Source organism: Ambystoma mexicanum, chromosome 11, assembly GCF_040938575.1.
Source record: "Ambystoma mexicanum isolate Mex_15411 chromosome 11, UKY_AmexF1_1, whole genome shotgun sequence".
Lineage (NCBI taxonomy): Eukaryota > Metazoa > Chordata > Amphibia > Caudata > Ambystomatidae > Ambystoma > Ambystoma mexicanum.
In genome coordinates, this window is record NC_090934.1 from 1,363,276,081 (window position 1) to 1,363,294,808 (window position 18,728).

Here is an 18,728-nt window from a genome sequence, read left to right on the forward strand (position 1 = left end):
TCACCAGTGGAATTTTGAAGTATGAACATTCCTCTGACAAGCGCTTAAAGATAGACAGCGCTGCCAAATAGCCTTCGATGGTACCAATCTGGAGCCCCAGATTGGCTAAATTTTGCAGAAAGGATCAAACATCCAGTGTTTTAAACAGAAACAGATCTACATTCTTTTCTGTGCACCAGTTGGAGAATTTATTACAACGGCAACTGTACAAAGTCTTGGTTGCTGGCCTTCTGGCCAAAAGCAAAATCTCCATTATGTTATCCGGGAGGTCCCAATCCTTGTACCTCAGCCTTTCAGAAACCAAGAATGAAGGTTGACTGTTTTGAACTCTGGATGGAGAACCCGACCCTCCTCTCAGGAGAGAAGGTCCTATCTTTGTGGAAGACATATTGTAGGACAGATGGAAATGTCCAGAAGGTCCAGGTACCACTTTCTCCTGGCCAATCCAGGGCAATTAGGATCATGTATTTCCCAAACTTTCTCAACCTCCTGATCACATGAGGAATGACTGGGACCGGAGGAAACGCATACAGGAGTGGAAATTCCCATTCCACCACAAACGTGTCTCCTAGTGCTCCTCTTGGGGGAAATTCCCCGTAGCAATACATGTTGCACCTCCGGTTGACACCAGTCACGAACAGTTTCACTTGAGGGGTTCCCCAAAGGGTGAAGATCTCGTGAATGACTTCCTGAGCTAGTTCCCACTCGTGGGAGAGACTGCTCTGCCTGCTCCGAGAATCCACGGCCGCGTTTTCTCCGGCTAGGTGAACTGCTGATAGGGAGATTCCTCCTTGTATTGCCCAGTACCAGAGCTGCATTGCCTCTCTGCATAGTGGTAGTGACCCTACTACACCTCTCTGGTTGAGGAAGTACATGGCCACTTGTGTTGTCTGTCATTAACAGGGCAGTCTTTCCCTGTACAGAGGGCAGAAAGGCCTTCAGCACTAGTGTGATTGCCCTCAGTGCCAAAATATTGATATAGTTTGACTCTGATGGAGACCAACGACTGCAAATTGTGAGATCGTTGATGTGGGCTCCCCACCCTGTGAGTGAGGCGTCCATCACTACTGTCATCTCCGGCCATGGTTGGCAAGGTTTCTCCCTTCAGAATGTTGTCCTTGCAGGCCCACCACAGAAGATCCTGTGCGGCCCTGCTGGGAACCTGAAGTAGGTCCGACATAACTGGGACCATTGAGTTCTTCGAGACCACTGAAGGGATCTCATTTTCAGGCGGGCCTCTGGCACCAGAAAAATGCAGGATGCCATAAGGCCGAGCAACCTCAAAAGAATCGAAGGCCGGGAGACACTGGGCACTTTGAAATTTGGTGACTATCTGAAGAAAGTCTTGAGCCCTCACTTCTGCGGGCGAGCTCTTACCCAAGGATGTATCCAGAACAGCTCAGATGAATTGGAGTTTCTGAGAATGTGTCATATGGGACTTCTTGCAATTGAGGGAGAAGCCCAGTCTGTGAAGGGAGTGCCATGTGACATTGAGATGATCCAGGACTTGTTTGGGAGAATGCGCCTTGATCAGCCAATCGTCCAGGTAGGGGTAGATGTGAATCCCCCCTCTCCCGAGACTCGCTGCCACAACCACCATCAGTTTGGTGAAAACCCACGTGAACCCACATAAGCATCCTGAAGGTCTAATGACACCATCCAATCCTGGAGTTGGAGGGCCTGAAGGATCTGAGAAAGTGTGACTGTCTTGAACTTGTCCTTCCTGAGGAACTTGTTCAAGTATCTCAAGCCCAAGATGGGTCTCAGTCCTCCCTCGTCCTTGGGTATTAGGAAATAAGGGGAATATCAACTGTTGTTCCTCTCCGCTACAGACGCTGGTTCTATATTGCCTTTCTCAAGCAGGGTTAAAATCGCCTACACAAGGAGCAGATCTGGAATCCTCAAAGAGTGGTTCCCCAGTAGATTGTTCCAAGGTCTCTGTATAAAAGGAAGGCAGTACCCATGGCTACAGTTTCCAAAGCCCAAGCATCCAAAGAAATGTCTTGCCATTCTTCTAGATGCTGAGACAGTCCGCCTCCTACTGGTGAATTGTGACTCAAGACCTCAGAAAGGCTTTGAGGCAGCGGATGCAGTGGCAGATAGTAAAGATGCCACTGCTTGAGCTGGCTTTGCACCCCTTCCTCGACCACCAAGAGGAAATCGTCTTCGGCGCCTTTGACTAGCCATTTCTCTCGCCCTTCCAACTGAGTAGTAGCGAAAAGATCAACCCTTCCAAGGTTGTCCAGTAGGTCGAAAAGGTGTAGGTTCCCTAATAGCAGCGCCTAAAGATTTGGCTGCTGCCATTGAGGTCTGCAACTTCTCAAGACTCTTGTCAGCCTTGTTGCCAAAAAGGTGAAACCTGTCAAAGGACATGGTGAGAAGTCTGGATTGCACATCCGGTGCAAAACCCGACTTCCGCAACCACGCAAATATGTGCATAACGGTGCTAGTAGCAAGGGCTATGCTGATGCTATCAGCAGAATCCAGACAGGACTGAAAAGACTTGCATATGGCTTCTTTGCCGTATCCAGCAATGGCTAAGAACCCGTCTCTTTAATCCCCTTCGGGAATGTGTTCTGCCGACATGGAAATGCAGTCCCACAGAGTAGAGTGAAATTACATTTTGCAAGGGAACATGTTGAGTTGGCAGATTTGAGTGTCATACTCCCTGTGGAAAATACCTTCCTTGCACATCCACCTAATCTTTTGTCGTCCCTATCTGGAGGGATGGTAGGGTAAGCCGCTTGCTTAGATGTTGCAGTAGCTGCCTCCACCACCAGACTCTCTGGAGTGTTGTGTTTTCACAGGGAGTCTGGGTCACTACTGGAAGGGCTGTACTTCTTGGTCAAGTTTTTATTTAAAGCAGGATTGGTTTCTGGTGTTTCCCATTTCATCACCACCCTTTTCTGCAAAGCAATGTGAAACTAATATGGGATCTGACATAGGACGCTTATCTAAGATGTCTGTTAGATCATCTTGTTCAAACGGCAATGGATGCCTAATCCCCCCATTAGGGAGAATTCTCAGAAATGTGGTAATTCCCTTCTACCTTAGAGACCCCCAGCTTTTTTTGCTGGACTTTAAGACTTAATTTCTAACCTGGAGAGAGTGAGACCTATGTCCCACTCTCTCATGTATTTTTCATTGATTTGAACACTATTTCTTTTGACTTTGGATTTTCTTTTTTGTACAGTGGGGTTGTCCTGTCCTCCAACATTTATTCTACAGTGAATTATCGTAGTAACAAATCTAACATCTCCATATTAAGGTTAATACATCTACATAAGTATGCATTATTGGAGGAAAGTACAAATCCAAGTTCTGGAAAAACAATTGCAGTGTCCTTTATTAATTACGCCGCATGTTTAAGCATTGATAATTCAATGTAGATAATGGAAAATTTGAACATAGAAAAATAGAAAATAAACCTCATCACCAGCTCAGGGAGTTTTGTAAAAAAAAGACACATGTGTTACAAATATTTAGTGCATATTTAAATAGCATTACATGTCCAGTGGTGACAAGAGGTCACTGAATTTAGCCTGTTTTAGTCCATACAGTGCAGAATTCTGAAGTGACTTTTTAGCAATGTACCAACATTTCCACAAAAAAGTACATTTGCAAAGTTAGTATAGTGTGTTAGCTCCACACTCCTATACTGGTGCTGTGTTGTATTGCCTGTGTACTCAGGCCTTTTAGCAGACCCTATTTTTAGGTTTCTTTAAGCTATTAGCATTGTGCTGTGCAAATGTTGGTTGTGACTGTGATAACACATTACTAGGTGGGCAAATATGATTTAATACTTTGCAACACTGTACACAGGCAATACACCACCTATTCCTATTGCCAGGAGGTCAGGGTTGTTATAGTGCACCCGAAGGGTACTGCATACAACTTTGCTTAACAATGGTTTTGACGCTGGAAGAGGCGCACAGGTTTTACTGGGGCGCACAGCGTCGATGGCGCAGCTGGCGTCGATGTCGACAGTTTGGCTGGCGTTGAAGGCACCACCGAAGGTGTCGACGACCTTGACTTAAGCTTTCTGCTCGACTGATCCTTGATATTGCTTCATCATATCGAGGCCTCAACGGCTCTGCATGCAGATTGGTCCTTCGTCCCGGGTTCTAGTGCGCACAGGATTTAGGTCAAGCCCTTTCCTTCCCGGCTTCTTTTGAAGGCGCGGTAGGAGCATGGCTTGAAGGCTTCTGCTTTTCAAATATTTTGAGAATCTCTGCTCTGAAAGCCTCCCACTTTGCCAGAATGGATTTTTTAGTTGGGCAAGAACCCCTCTCAGGGGAAGCGTCCAACAATGTTGAGGAAGCGACCTATGGAGCCTTCTCTTAGACTTCGAGGACGAAGAAGAGTGGTGAGAGTCACTATCTCGACAGCATGGCCTACCCAGAGAAAGTCGACTTGTCGGTCGCAGGTTTCTTGGCCGGGGTAGGGGATTTAAAGAATCAACCTACCTTCAACTTCCCCTTTCGTTCCTTCAAGGCCTTTCCAGTCATAGACTGGCACTTGTAGCAGTCCGAGGTGTTATGGCCCGCCCCGAGGCACCACAAACAGATTCAATGGGGGGGTTGGGGGGATCAGTTAAAGCCATTTTTGACCCACATTCACAACACTTTCTGAACCCGGTCTTCGGGGTTGTCGGTGTCGACGAAGACATTTTCTCTCTCGAAATAATAAAGTCGTCACCGAAGTGAAGAAGTGTGCTGTATTTCTCAAAGCTAAAGCTGTTGCAGAAAAACGGAACTGAAGCCAACAGGAGGCGGAGGCCCTCGAGAGACATCGAGTCGCCGCCATCGATGCACAGCGCCCTCTGCCAAAAAATAAATAAATCCAAAGCAGCTGAAGCTGGATATCGAATAAAGATTAGGAATACGCGAGAAGACACAATCCATTCGAATTGGCTGTTTGGGAGCGGTTCTTTTTCTTGTCCAACTCTTCATCATTGGACGAATGGAACAAGTCCCCTCCTTCAAACGGTACATTGAGAATACGGTCCTGCACTCCTGGGATTAAACTTAGTGGCATAGAGCCACGCCATCCGCTTCATGTCTGTAGCCACACATATGGCCCTGCCTGCTGGGCCGATGTGAGCCACATATGATTCCATTAGGTCATGAGCCACTATTTCTGCGAGACCGGTCCGAACAGAGCCTGCATATGAACTGGGAGATCCGAGGGGAAGACCGCAATCTCCCTCAGTTTTTGGTTTATGGCAGCTAGCATGGCATCCGCATTTGCTTGCCGTAAGTGGAGAGTGGCTTTTGAGTATACCTTTTTTCCCATAGGCCTCTAGAACCTTTTCCTGTTTGCCTTATAGGGGCAAAGTAGATGATGACGTGCAAGTCTGGGGTTTAGCATACATTGATGCTGCCGCAAGGACAGATGAGTGTGGTTGTGGGTGCACGGACAGAAGGAGAGAATCGTCCTCTTCTTGCCTGTATTTAGTATCTAGGCGCTTGTTGGTTGGCTGTGTGGGAAGAGGTCTTGCCCAACCCCTCCCTGCCAACTCCACATCTGTTTGTAAAGTTATACCCAATTTGGTGGCTGAGCGGATGCAAAGTACCTCAGCTAGGACCCTCACCTCTGGCTGTTCCTTTTGTGGCTGAGGAATCCCTAGGTACTCTGCACCTCTGGCCAACCTTTCATGAAACGCCCTTGCGGAGGAGGTATCCTGATCCTCCACGCTATCTGTGCCGCCCTGCTGTGTCTTGCAGGTCCGTGCAGTCCACTGGTAGTGTATTTTGGGGAGCTGCAGGCTGCTGCGCCACGCTGTTAGGCACAGCAGGGGGCTCCACAGGCTACGGCAAGGCCACCATGGTATTTGGGACCGGGCACATAGCCGGAGGTAGTGATGGAGCTAGTGTTTGGACTGGAGGTGGCTGCTGTGGGAGAATAGGGGAGATCACATCCTGAATGATTCCCTCGAGTATATTTCCCATTTGCAGGGATTTCATGAGTGTGAGGAACTTGTTGTAAAAGCGCTCTTCACACACTGGTGAAGCTTGCTCCTTCATTGGTACGGCCGTGTGGGCCTGCATGTACTGCTGACTTTTCCCTGCACCTTGCCTGCTCTGGGCATAGCCAATGTAGTTGTAGCTCCCTTGCCCCGATGTGGTCGGGTAGGAGGTGCACCATGTGACCATAGGAGACCATAACACCCTTAGTGTGAAATCAGGCCTTTGATGCTCGCTGGAAAGGCACACCTCCGGACGAGCTGCCATTTTGTCTGGCTGCATGGCCATTTTGTCCTGTGCTGCACCATGTGCTGGATGTGTATCGTCTACTATACTGGGCCTGGCCTCTGCCTGTTTGCTTGAATGTGTAGGCTCGAAACTGCCCTGCACCTCAGGTGTGGACCAGGGAGGCTGTGTGCCCCCAGACATGTTTCTGGTAGTGCTTCCACTACTGCGTGTAGGTGTCCCCTCAGGCTTGCACCTGGTGGTAGAGCAGAGCCCCTCGGGGGATTCCCCGTTACATGAGTTGTCTGGCCCCTCAGCGCTGGGAGGAGGATCATCCTTGGACCCCTCAGCTGTGTGGCAATCAACAAGCCTTGGTCCCGTTGCTGGTAGTAGGGCCTGATCGCTCACCCGCACCCTACTCGGTCGCTTCCCTGGAAAGTAGTTGCCCTTGCAGGTTGCTTTAGAGTTCAAGATACTTACCTTAGATTTGGTCTTCCTTCATACATACTCCTTGATATGCTCCGGTGTTGATCTGGAGAACAGCTCTCTCAACCTAGCCAGCCAGTACTTTAGTGACTGGAGAGTAAGTGCGTTGCACGCCGAGCAGCCGGCCCAGTCATGGTCTTCACTACATCACCGGAGGCAGAGCGCGCGCAGGTCTGACATTGCAAAGTATCCGTCGCAGGCCGGGCACCTGCAAAAGCCTGCCACGGCAGACATGCGCCGGGGAGGGGCGAGGCACCGGAGGACGGTGTATTTATATAACAAAGTAGAATGGTTAGTACAGAATAAAATGAAGGGACGAATATCCCTGGGGAAGATCAGATTGCGTGGAATTACAAGGAGGAAAAAGGCCTCAACCACAGCATAGGTGAAACCTGTCAGCGCCCGTCGACGCAGTAAAAGAGGTCTGTGGCGTGGCGCCGGTCGGTAGAGCCAAGAGAGTGCATGCTTGGGGCCGCGCAACTAAATTTAAAGGGGAAAGATATTTTTTCTGGTGAAAAAGGTTCAGTTCCCGTGTCTGCGAGGGACGCCCATATTGTATGGAGAAAAGGAGACGGAGGAGTACGGCCATGTTCTAAGATTTAAAAACGCATGAGTAGTCTCTCTGCTCCTCATTCAGCGAGTATGTGGCTACCAACGCAGTTAATGGCTACAGCAGTGTAGCCAAAAGCAAACGCAGCGTCCACCAGTGTATTACATATTACACAAAACACCTTAAACCTCATGCAAGGAAAAAACAGGATACTCTAGACCACACCTATCGAGTGCTCCTTAACTCAGCACAAATGCGGTTGCAGCCTTTGGGGAAACTACAGTGGAAGTGTTTCTGACAGCAAGGAATCCAAAAAGACAGCACCATATTTTTTTTGGGGGGAGGGGAGGGGGGGACTACAAAAGTCAGCAAAACGAGTGCCCAATAAACACTGACCTAAAATATGTTATTTTCTAATGGTAAATAAAGAAAAGCTTTGCAATCCCACAAAAAATATTTTCAAATCCAATTTCCTTTGTGAACATTAAATGAATATCTGGGGAAGGTCTGTTTGTTTCTAAAAGAAGTCTTTGGAGAAAATCAAGCGTACCTCTAATTACTGAAATCCTTTCAACAGTCAGACTATTTCGGTAACGGGAACAGTGGTTAAAGCTTCTCAAAACAACAAAAATCACTTCAAAAAGGATCTTATGGGATAATCTGGGAAACATCCAAAACTCTGTCAGCCTTTCCCTCCCTAACTTGTATCCCCCTCGCTCTGTATCCTACCAGTGCCCTAAATAGCCTATTCTTTACACCATATGTAAATGATTATACCATTTTACTCTAGCCCTGTGTTGTACAGCTCTCTGTGGCTATTAAGTGTGCTATAGAAAACCCAAAGCATACATACATTATGTTTAGTGATTAACAAAAGATCCTACTTGGAAGGAAAGTTGTTGTAGTTATGCTGATTCTGAGGATGCATTGGCTTGGTTGGTTCCGGGAGGATGCCTGCCGAAAGCTGAGGAGAGGGTTTGTCAAAACTTCTTCGATCAAAGAAAGAAAGTTGCTTTCTATAGTACTCTTCATCTTCGTCAGGATCATAATGATTTGAGCGAACTATCTCATCTGCTCCCATCATGTGAGGTTTCTGTGGCTCTGGGGACCTTGAAAGGGAAAGATACAATTTTTGATTTCGGATTAAGAAAGAACTTGAACCTGGTCATACTTAAAAGAAAACACAACATAAATTAAGGCCATTTAAGATATATTGCCCTAAAAATGTTTTACTTGAAGACGTTAGAAGGTGTTTACAACATTTGAAAAGTACATTTTAATTGTTTAGGGAGTTGTAGCCTTTTCAGTGCTATAAAATGAAAAAGAAAATCAAATCTTGCAAGGAAAGACTTTCTAAACCCCGTGGAAGCACTGTATAGATCCGTCAAACGGCAAAGCATTAGAAATATGAGCAACAGCACATGAACCAAAGGAAACAGTTTCTCACTATTTTTGCATTACATTTTATTAATATCTAACCCAAATGCACACGGCAAAATATGCAACCTTCTTGCATTCTTTTGATGATTGTATCAATTCACAATAGGATGAAAAATAATGATTCAAGTTAGAATTCATCACCACTACATGTATCTTTTTTTTCTAACATTTTCTAACCATAAAAGCCCACCAAATTACAAATGTAGACAATTCTTTATTCTAGCATTCACCTTTATGAATAGTCTAAAAAACACTGACGGGCCTGTAAGCAACACAATACATATCACCAAATTACAGTCAGTCTGCTCTTCAGTTTTAGTGTCCTAATAAACATTGACAAGTGCCATGCCTTATTCTCTTTTAGCAACTTTCCCTCCATATTCTACAGCCCCCCCAAACTTTTTGCTTTTGTTTTTACATTATATCTGGACCTTTTACAGTACAGTGAAGCCTTCAGATCCTCTCCACTTGCATTTTGCTCAGTTGTTATGGGGCAAATGATTAGTCCTTTGGATTGTTGATCTTATGGCCCTTGGAACATGCATATGGTAATGGAAGGGCTTACGCCAGAATAATTCCGAGTCCAAAAAACCGGACGAAATCAAGAATATGGCAAGTTCTGTTTTATTAACAAGTATCTAAACGGGGCGGTTACAACAAAACTCAACCGACGTACGCTCAGTCTCTCAATTATCTCCACACAAAACATGGTCCTTATACACAATAATATGCCAGAGTGACGTCATACTAGGTGGCAATAGTGAAAAACGTATCAAGGGTTGGGAATGGTTGAGGGAAGCATCCAAGTATACATTTCTATATGAGCTAGGATTGTTATTGGCTGCCAATTATCAGGTGGATAACTTATACCTACTTCGAAAAACATATAATTTCATAAACATTAGATGCAGTTTCCCATTGGTCTTCAAACCATAAGGTCCTTCGTTATACGGACTAATACAACTGGTTGCCATGCGTGTGCTATGTCTGGAACATTCGGTTCATTTAGCAGCATGTAAACCCAGACCGAGGAGCAGGGAGATGGGACATGAAGCTACCTCATCACCCCTATAGCCCAGCATCTCTCATCACCCATGCCTTCTGCCATGAAATGTTCTTTGTACTTGGCTTTGTAGAGTATCCTCGTTTTTGAGAATGGAAGGAGTGAGAGGTTCAGAGGATGTACGCCACTGGATCTCTTTGCCACTGACTCTGCTAGGTAGAGCAGCACTACTTCAAATGATTACCTTGCATCCTTTCTATATATTCTACAGAACGCTCAACTGTATATTCCAACACACGAATTTCATAAAATTGATTGCATACTCAGGAAGCTACTGTGGAGCGGAGGACGCCCACATGTAGCACTTCATACGCTGCAACGGTCCATATGGGAAGGGGGTATAGGACTGCCATCTACACACATTACTGGGCAAGTCAGATGGCAATAGTTAACGACATGCTACATGGGGATACAGCACTGCCACACATTAGGGGTGAGATAACTGGGAATCCAAGAACCTCCCCGCTAGAACGTATTTATCAAATAACAGGCTGCTCTCCCCCACAGAGAATGGCAACACACATAGCACTAATCTGGGCAGAGTCACAAATATATTGGTTGGGACAAAAAAATCATGCTGGTAAAGCCCCTGTGGGGAAACCGGAACCTCCCTGAAATAGGCAAACTCCCTAGATGGCTGAGCTGGGAGCTCTCGGGATAATGAAAGTCGAGGACATCATATTGAATGGCAAATTGATACCCTTTGAAGATCTAGCTACCCGATTCAATCTCTCTGCTACTGAGAGATAGACATACGTAGCTACAACATGCATTACAGAACCATCTCCCAGCCCTGTCCGATATGCCTGTTTGTACTCAAATAGAGAGAAACATAGTCCTGGATCGTATTGACACTAAAATCACCTCTACTATGTACAGTGCACTAACATTTACCACGCATGCGCTGCTAAGCCTGAAATCTAAGTGGGAAAAAGATGTAGGTGACATTCTCCCGGAAGACTGGGTCACTATTATGATGTACCCCCGCAAAACGGGAATATCGTCTAGGCTCAGGCTTGTCCAATTTAAGATACTACATAGGGTGTACTACCCAAGAGTTGCGCTCCACCGATGGGGCAAAATTGCAGACTCGAACTGCCTGAGAGGCCACACCGAAGACGGCACATTCTTTCACCTACTTTGGAACTGCTCCCATATCCAACAGTACTGGCAGCAATGTTGTGATGGGGTGTTGAGAGTCTTGGGACGAAGGATCCCCAGATATCCAAAACTACTACTATTGGGAGTGGAAGAGGAGGAGGCAATGACAAGACACGAAAAAGCCTTTTTCTTGACCACAACTGCACTGATTAAAAGAAATATAGCGCAATTATAGGGAGCTGGAGTGTCCCCGCAGTACGAACAATGGGTCACAGATGTAAATGTGTGTATAGCAATGGAGCAGCGAGTGTATAATGCCAGAGGATGTCCAGGGAAAGCCCGAAAAATCAGGCAGAAATGGGAAGATGCGCAATAAAGTGTTTCTAACTGACCGATACATGCCCATAAAACTGTTGTGATACTGTTGATAATGATGTATTGTGACAACTGTGATTGGTAATCTTGGATCCATGCCTTGGTTGTGAGTTGTTGTAGTTCAAAGTTGTGTTATGTAATGTCTAATTGGAAAACCAAAAAAATGTCTTACAAAAAAAAAAAAAAAAAAAAGAAAATGCACAGGAGTGAGGGCACTCGCTATCGTGTCTGGAACTCCAGTTCAAACTATTTCCATCCTTGGCTTACAGGATAGGAGACCACAATCTGGTCCAGTTTGCAGCTTTTATACACTCTATACCAATGTCCAATTTCTGTACAGTGGTTTCTGGCTTATAAGCATTCTATTCACACAGCTCCATGAGTGTGCTATTCTGCTGCGACACAACATTCCCATTCCTGCATTCTATTCACTACTCATAGCTAGCCTATACGATGACTTGACCTACCTTGCGTTTCAGAGTCTGTCCATTTATTGAACATTTGTTTTCTGCAGCACTTTGTGCATGTGTAATCTTCTTTTACACTTGAGAGTTCACTCGATCCTTACTTCATCATTAGTCCTCTAGGAAATATACATCAACTTCAGCCAGTATTGCGTTCCTCCATAAAAGTGTGATCCTGGAAGCTGAAGACGTAGTCGACCACTTTACCTGAATCCGAAGAGGAAGTTGAAGAAAATGCGGCCGAGACTATTTCCAGCGACCCGAGAGCCTGCTGTGTAACAGGAACCTGCTGTTAACCCTCCTTCCAAGTGACGTGGGGACTCCGAAAACAAAGACCCAGAGCCTTGTGAGATTCACTAGACTCAAGAAGACCTGCATTTTGAGCCATGGGACATTGTGCTACGACCTTGTGGTGCTGCAATACCCAAATACCCTGGGACCTCGAGCCACTGTGCGGTGCACAGTCTTGCGAATCGAGCTGAAACTTTGGTGGCATCCTGCAAGACCTCTAGAGACGAGAGACGTGACTCGACTCAGAATAGTTCCCTTATTAGAATGCGGACCTTGCAAGTGACGACAATCTAACCGGCGACAGTCTTCCTTTGGCTCCTGGGAAGAAGAAACTCTTGCCTGGATCCTTCCCAGATGATCCTTGCTGCAAAATCCCTTCCAAAGTCCGGTCTTCCGTCTTCAAGACAAAGGAATCCATTAAACAGGTTTTTGTCTGCAGATGCTGAAGTCTTCCTACTGCAACTCCTCTTCTGTGCTACGTAGGCTGGGGTAATTACTAAGCCTGTGAGATTTCTGTAAAGCTTTTGGGGTGTTTTTCTGTTCACCCAGGCCCACTATTGGAATCCTCCTAGTGCTTTCTAGGAAGCCCCTGCATCCTAACTAACTCTAAAGTGAACTACTTGTTTGAACAGTCTTCCACAGGAACTCTGACCTTTTCTGCAACTGAACCCCATCTCACCCCGCATACAGCTGGCACCTAAACCAATAGGGTCCCTCTTCTGCCTCTAAGTGAACTCATGCAATAGAAGAGGGAAGGAGACGGAAGAAGAGGGAAGGACTGGGTAAGAAAAGGATTCTGCCTTGAAAAGTATAACAAGTGTTTTAAAAAGTGTACTTACTTGTAAATTAGTTGGTTGGTAACCATTTTTTTTTAAATTGTATTTGGTTTAATCAAAACCTTTACAATTCACATAAAGACAAAAGAAGTTGAAAAGGTACATTACAATCTAAAAAAGAAGAGAGCAGAAAAAACAAAAGCATAGTGGCATAAAAGTAATCAATTTGATTAATCAAAAGAATACTGATTGAATGAGCAGTAAAAAAAAACATTTCTTTACGCAATTCACCCTATTCGTTAAAAGTAAAAACATTAGTACAAAACTCAAAAGAACATAATCAAATTATGCCCCAACTTAATGCTTTTAAGAATGCCAGACAGGGCCAGCCCCTCATTGGTATTTTGAATATTAAGACAACGCCACCAAACTATATTGTCCGATGTATATGTAAAATAATTTAGCAAGATACCAAAGTGGACCTGCCTTAAGTCTTTCAGTGCATTACATTCCATAATTAAGTGTCTAGCATTTTCACCCTTCATATCACATAACCTGCAGTTACTTTCTTGTGGTGATTATTTCTTCTGATCAATATCTGCTTTGTTACTAGTTCCATCCAAGCCTTAACAGAATTCCCCGACAGTACCGATTAGGGAAGAGAAGTAGTATTTTCGAGACATTTCCTCGTCTTTAATGTTCATGACTCAAATGGTTCATAGAGCTATACGAATGGAATTGTTCTGTAGTCTTAATCGAATCGTGGTCAAAGAGGCGTTTATTTTTATTTTTTTTACCAACTTTCCCAAGAGCCATTTTTTTTGTCAACTGTGGGTTTCCAATCAAGGTGTCCAGATCGTAATCAATATTATGTAGGATATCTTCAGTTATTTTTGAACTCCACTAAGAAAATATTGTTTTCTATATTCTACTAAAAAACTCAGAGTGAGTTTAGCAGTGGAGCCATAATTTTCCCATATAAGTTTAACATCCTCCATTGGACACGCGCGCAGAGTGAAACATATCCAAGTTCAAACCTAATGGCTGGTACAGGAACTGCACAAGGGACGCAGTGGATCCTTCTCCAAATACTACCTTCTAACCTATTCAAGGCCGAACTTGTCACAGCAGGGAATAGCTCAAGCCCGTAGGTTAGCTTTGGTACTATTTTCCTTCAAAGAACATCAGGGTCAGTCTCAACGTAAACCTGCCAAATTTTCGATCTTTTCTTTGTATTTGGGAATCTAAAAGTCATGCTTTGTAAGTCAAATTGGCCAGCAATGTCTTAGTTCCCTGTTGTGAACCAAAAGTAAAGCCCAAATACTTAAGGCTATTAGACACACCTACAGCTGTTCCTTCTATGTGCCAAACAGTAAGTTGCTTTTTACGCACCACCTTAGAGAAGGACAATATTCGTCTCGTCTGGGTAAAGAATTAAATCATTATCTTTAGCATACATGACAAAAGAATCTAGCCGCCGTTGCAGACCTATTTTCGTACAATCAAATAGAAAATCATCTGCGTATGCTAACCATATAATCTTATTTTGTCCCACTCTTTGTGCAATCAGTCCCTCATTTCCCAAACAAAGTCCTGCATCGGATAAGTATTGGTTGAAAATCCAGGGAGCTAGAACACAACCTTGTCTTACTCCCCGATAACATTGTACCCTGGCCGACATGTCCCCCAACTGGCTGAGACGTACCTGTATACCAGAATTATTGTAGACTCCCTCAATGAGTCTTAGCAGGCCTAACGGCAGGCCACATCCTGCTAACTTCTGCCACAGCCTATTGCAATTAACGCAATCAAATGTGGCCGAAAGATCGACCGAGGCCATGAATGTTTGTCTCTTCACCTTACTCCAAGCATCTTTCTGTAGACATTTTCAGTACTAACCCGTTCACATTGGTTGAATGACCCTCACGGAATCCCGTCTGATACACATTAAGTGGATGAAATTGCTTTTCCCCATGCTAAAAGATGCATTAGGAGGAAAGCCGAAAAGATTTTACAGTCGGCATCTATCAGGGCAATGGGTCGGTAGTTCTTCGGGTCAGACCTACTCCCACATTTAAAGATCGGGACTATATGCGCCATGCTCCAGGAAGATGGAGTAATACCCATTTTCAGAATGTCGCTGAACTCAAAATATAGGAGGATCTCCCAAAGAAATGGAGACTAAAGGTATTATTTGTTAAGCCATTCGGCCCGGCTGCCCGAGATCTCTTAGTACCTTTGATTAAATTGCCTACAAGGTTAATATCCAGAACAGGGTTCCATCTATCAAACTCCAGATTTTCACAATCTAGCCCTCCCCCTTGGGCATCTGAACCCATCACTGGCCCAAATCGAGTTGAAAAAAATATCAGCCAGTCCTTTTATGAGATAGAATTTAATTGGAATACTGTCAAGTTGGCCTCTTGTCTGTTAACCAGGGACCAAAAACAATGAACCTTTGCCTTATTCAAAATCCCCAGCATTCTCTCAGCATCATCCTGGAGTAGATGACATTTAATCGCTTTACAAAAATGTCTATATTTGTTTGATTTGCCTGGTACATGTTTTTAATGAAATCACATCAAGATTTAAAGTCCTAAGCAAGCATAGGTCCCTTCTCATAGTACGTTTAGCTTGTGCAACCTCGTGATTATAGCAGTGGGTAGGTCATATATTCGTACCACATCTCGTTGTTGTTATACCTATATTCTTAATCACTGACCCACATAGTTTTTGTAGTTCCTCTACATTAAAATGATTCAGTTTCCACTCCATAGGGAAGCCTAAGCTTATGATTTAGGATTTCAATATTACCAGGCGTCCATCTAACAGCAGAGCCCGACGTAGCTGTAACCAACTTGGTTTGAGGTAGTAACATCAAAGGTTGCTGATAGAATAGAGTGATCACTCCAGTCATTTGGTGTCACCGTAAAGACAGTACATTTACTTCTTAGGTGAGTGTCAAGAAAGATATAATCGAGCATAGAACTAGTACCTCCATGCCACGTATGCCAGGGTGAGGACTTAGTAGAGTTATTCTTAGAGCCCACCAGTGGCGAGAGTCCAACATTACCTAGTCCTAAATACCAGATTTTACCAATTCTCCTCTTACTAGTTCCCCTTTCATTCATGTCCACTTCACAAACACCCCATGGTGTTTTTTCAAATTCACATTCAGCATTTAGGTCACCGGCTACAATGATCCAAACCCTCTCATGCTTCAACAGCCAATCACTAAGTAAAGTGCAGATCTTTGTCACAAAAATGTCAGCGATAGAAATACCTACATACCAATAGATATTTATAATCAAGAGCTTTATATCACCAACCCTTGAGTTAATTTCCACTCCCAGAGCTCCAAAAGGGAAGCCCTCTATAACGGTACCATCCAGGCCCAGATTATTCCTAATTGCAGTAATCAGGCCTCCTGAGGATCTTCCCTCAGTTTTAGCATTTGCTAATTGATTGTATATCTTGTACCCGTCTAACCATGTTTCCTGTGGGAAGATGATATTTGCTTCTCGTAGGTTTGCAAGACAGAGGGTTACTAAAAAGATGCTGGTGTCCTCGGGTATTCCATGACTTTAAGGACAACGTAATCTCTTTATTAGTCTATTTGGGGTACAGGATCATTATGGGACCAATTTCTGCCACAAGGTTGAGATCACAGCGGCTCAATCAATATCCTTTGGCGGCTCCCTTCCTACGTTAGCAGTATTTACATTCCTCTCTTCATCCTTCCAAGTGCATACAGTTGGTCCCACCCTACTCTTCTTTTTGTGGGGTTGGTAAAACCTCATCCCTTATTGTTTTTTACTTTATTTAGTTGATAGGTAACTAATTCTGTAAGTGAGCATGTACAAAAGTTTTTTCTTACCTTTAAGGTGTGGTGTGCCATTCTGAAAAGTATATGTAAGTTTGTTTTACTCACGTGTGAATTGGTTATGCATCTTTGCTAATAGTAATGCTGTTTGCTTCCGTTAACTATTTGTTTCATAATATTAGTGTGTAAGTTCACCACCTGGGTCTTCCTTCCCCTGACCTGCTGTATATCCTGTCTAAACCAAGTCTGTCTTGGGTTTTACCTACCTGGAATAACAGCGAGTCAATTTTAAAGTGTAACATCAGGTTTTGCTTTCCCTGGTCTGTTTTATACAGATGCTGACACAGTCTTTGTTTTATACCTACCTTTAAATTGCTGGTAGCTCCTTTAAAAAGTATATGGGTTTTACTTACCTTGGTCTGCCTTGGGCCATCCTAAAATAAGTTAGAAAGCTATTGCTTACCTTAGTCTGTGTTCCACTGAACTGAAAAGCAACTCTAATAGTGTATTACAACATTAGGTTTTACCTGCCTAGAATAGCTGTGTGCTGAAAAAGTGTTCTGTAGGTGTAGCTTACCTTAGTCTGTCTGGTGCAATCTTAAATTAGTGTGAAGAGTGCTTACCTTATCCTGTGTTCCACTGATCTGAAAATCAACTGTAATTGTAAATTACACCAAAAGGTCTTACTCACCAGTGTTAACCTGAATGTAGTTATAGGTTTATACTGTTCTTTGAATCTGTGTTCCACTATTCAGAAAAGTATCCTGATAACAGGGTTGGTTTACTAAGTGACTCCTTAACTGAGTATAACTGCATGACTGACAGGGTCTACTACCCTTGACTTACTGTAAAGTAATCTAAAAGGTAACTTGTGGTTTTACTCCCCTAGAATAGGTGTGTCCTATACTAAATGTGTTTGATAATGTCTGACTTTCCTAAAAATGCTGTTAGTTTTCTAAACAAGGTTTATGCTTTGGTCTGCATACTTTCAAGCATTGTGTTGTGTTTTTATAATGTGTTTATGACTCTATGACAAAGTACTTACCTAAAAACTTAACTTGGCCTAGCTGCATTTATAATAAACTTTTTTTTTTTTGTTATACTACTTCTGGTAAGTTTTTCTGTTGAAACCTTGGTATACTACAAGCACTTTGTACCTTCCTAAAGTCCTCTCTCCCTCCTAAGGTAAGCCTGGCTGCTCGGTCTGTGCTACCATATACTCAGGTGGTACAGTGTTCTACTAAGATTGTTGTTTTGCACTGACTCAGTTGTATGGTTTTACTAAGTCCTTAGTTGGACTTCCCAAAAACGGTACTAACACCAGGGGGCAAGAGAAGATGGGGTTTAAAAGGTCACTGTGTTCCTTGAACAAAATACATTATTTTACAGAACCATCTCCCCACTGCTTTGTAAGTGCCACATTTGTGACACGTTAGTAACAGGAACAAGCTTAGATACTCAGAAATAGAGCAGTCCAACAATCATTACAACCACCATTGTCGCTGCCAAATCATCTACATCCAATGCCTGTATTGCTAAGGCCAACTCCAACACCCGTGAGATATTCTTAAAGAATTAGAAATTCCCACTATCCCGCCTACCACCTTAACCAAAGATGCTGCATGGTGCACTGATATTCAAAACACCATGCTCACTAAAATTGAAACTCTGCAAAAGAAAATGAACACTAAACTAGCCTTGATCCAACCTTCTCCAAAACCCTCAACTAACCACCCCACCTACTGATATCCACCAAGACTGTTTCACTTCACCCACGCCTCTGAAGTTGAAGTTAAAGCCATCATCAAAGGCCTGAAGCCTTCTCACTGTAAAGGAGACATCTGTCCTGCGAGCCTCATAAAAGACTGTGCAGATCTCCTCAACCCCCTCATTACCGCCTTTATCAATGCTTCCTTCTCCACTAAAGAAGTCCCCACCAATCTCAAAGAAGCATGGATCCTCCCGCTTATCAAAAAACCTACACCGACCCAGCAATCCACACTACCGTCCAATCACAACGGTCCCCTTTCTACTGCAATCCTTGACAGAACAGCCTACAGTCTCGGGAGGATAGCTCAGGGGCAACGTGCTCGCCTTGGAAGCAAGTGACACTGAGCAACGCAGGTTCGATTCCAGGGTCTGCGGTTAGAAACCTGTGGGAATTAAGT

General features: G+C 44.1%; 1 protein-coding gene across 8 annotated transcripts in view; it reads right to left on the reverse strand.

Annotated features, from left to right (window-relative positions):
• TJP1 (tight junction protein 1) overlaps positions 1-18,728 on the reverse strand; it is a 2,827,266-nt gene that overhangs the window by 204,297 nt on the left and 2,604,241 nt on the right. For all 8 annotated transcript variants that reach the window (XM_069624936.1, XM_069624933.1, XM_069624931.1 and 5 more), the window contains one exon: positions 8,112-8,336. In XM_069624936.1, the coding sequence (XP_069481037.1) occupies positions 8,112-8,336 (225 nt within the window). The remainder of the gene's footprint in view (positions 1-8,111; positions 8,337-18,728) is intronic.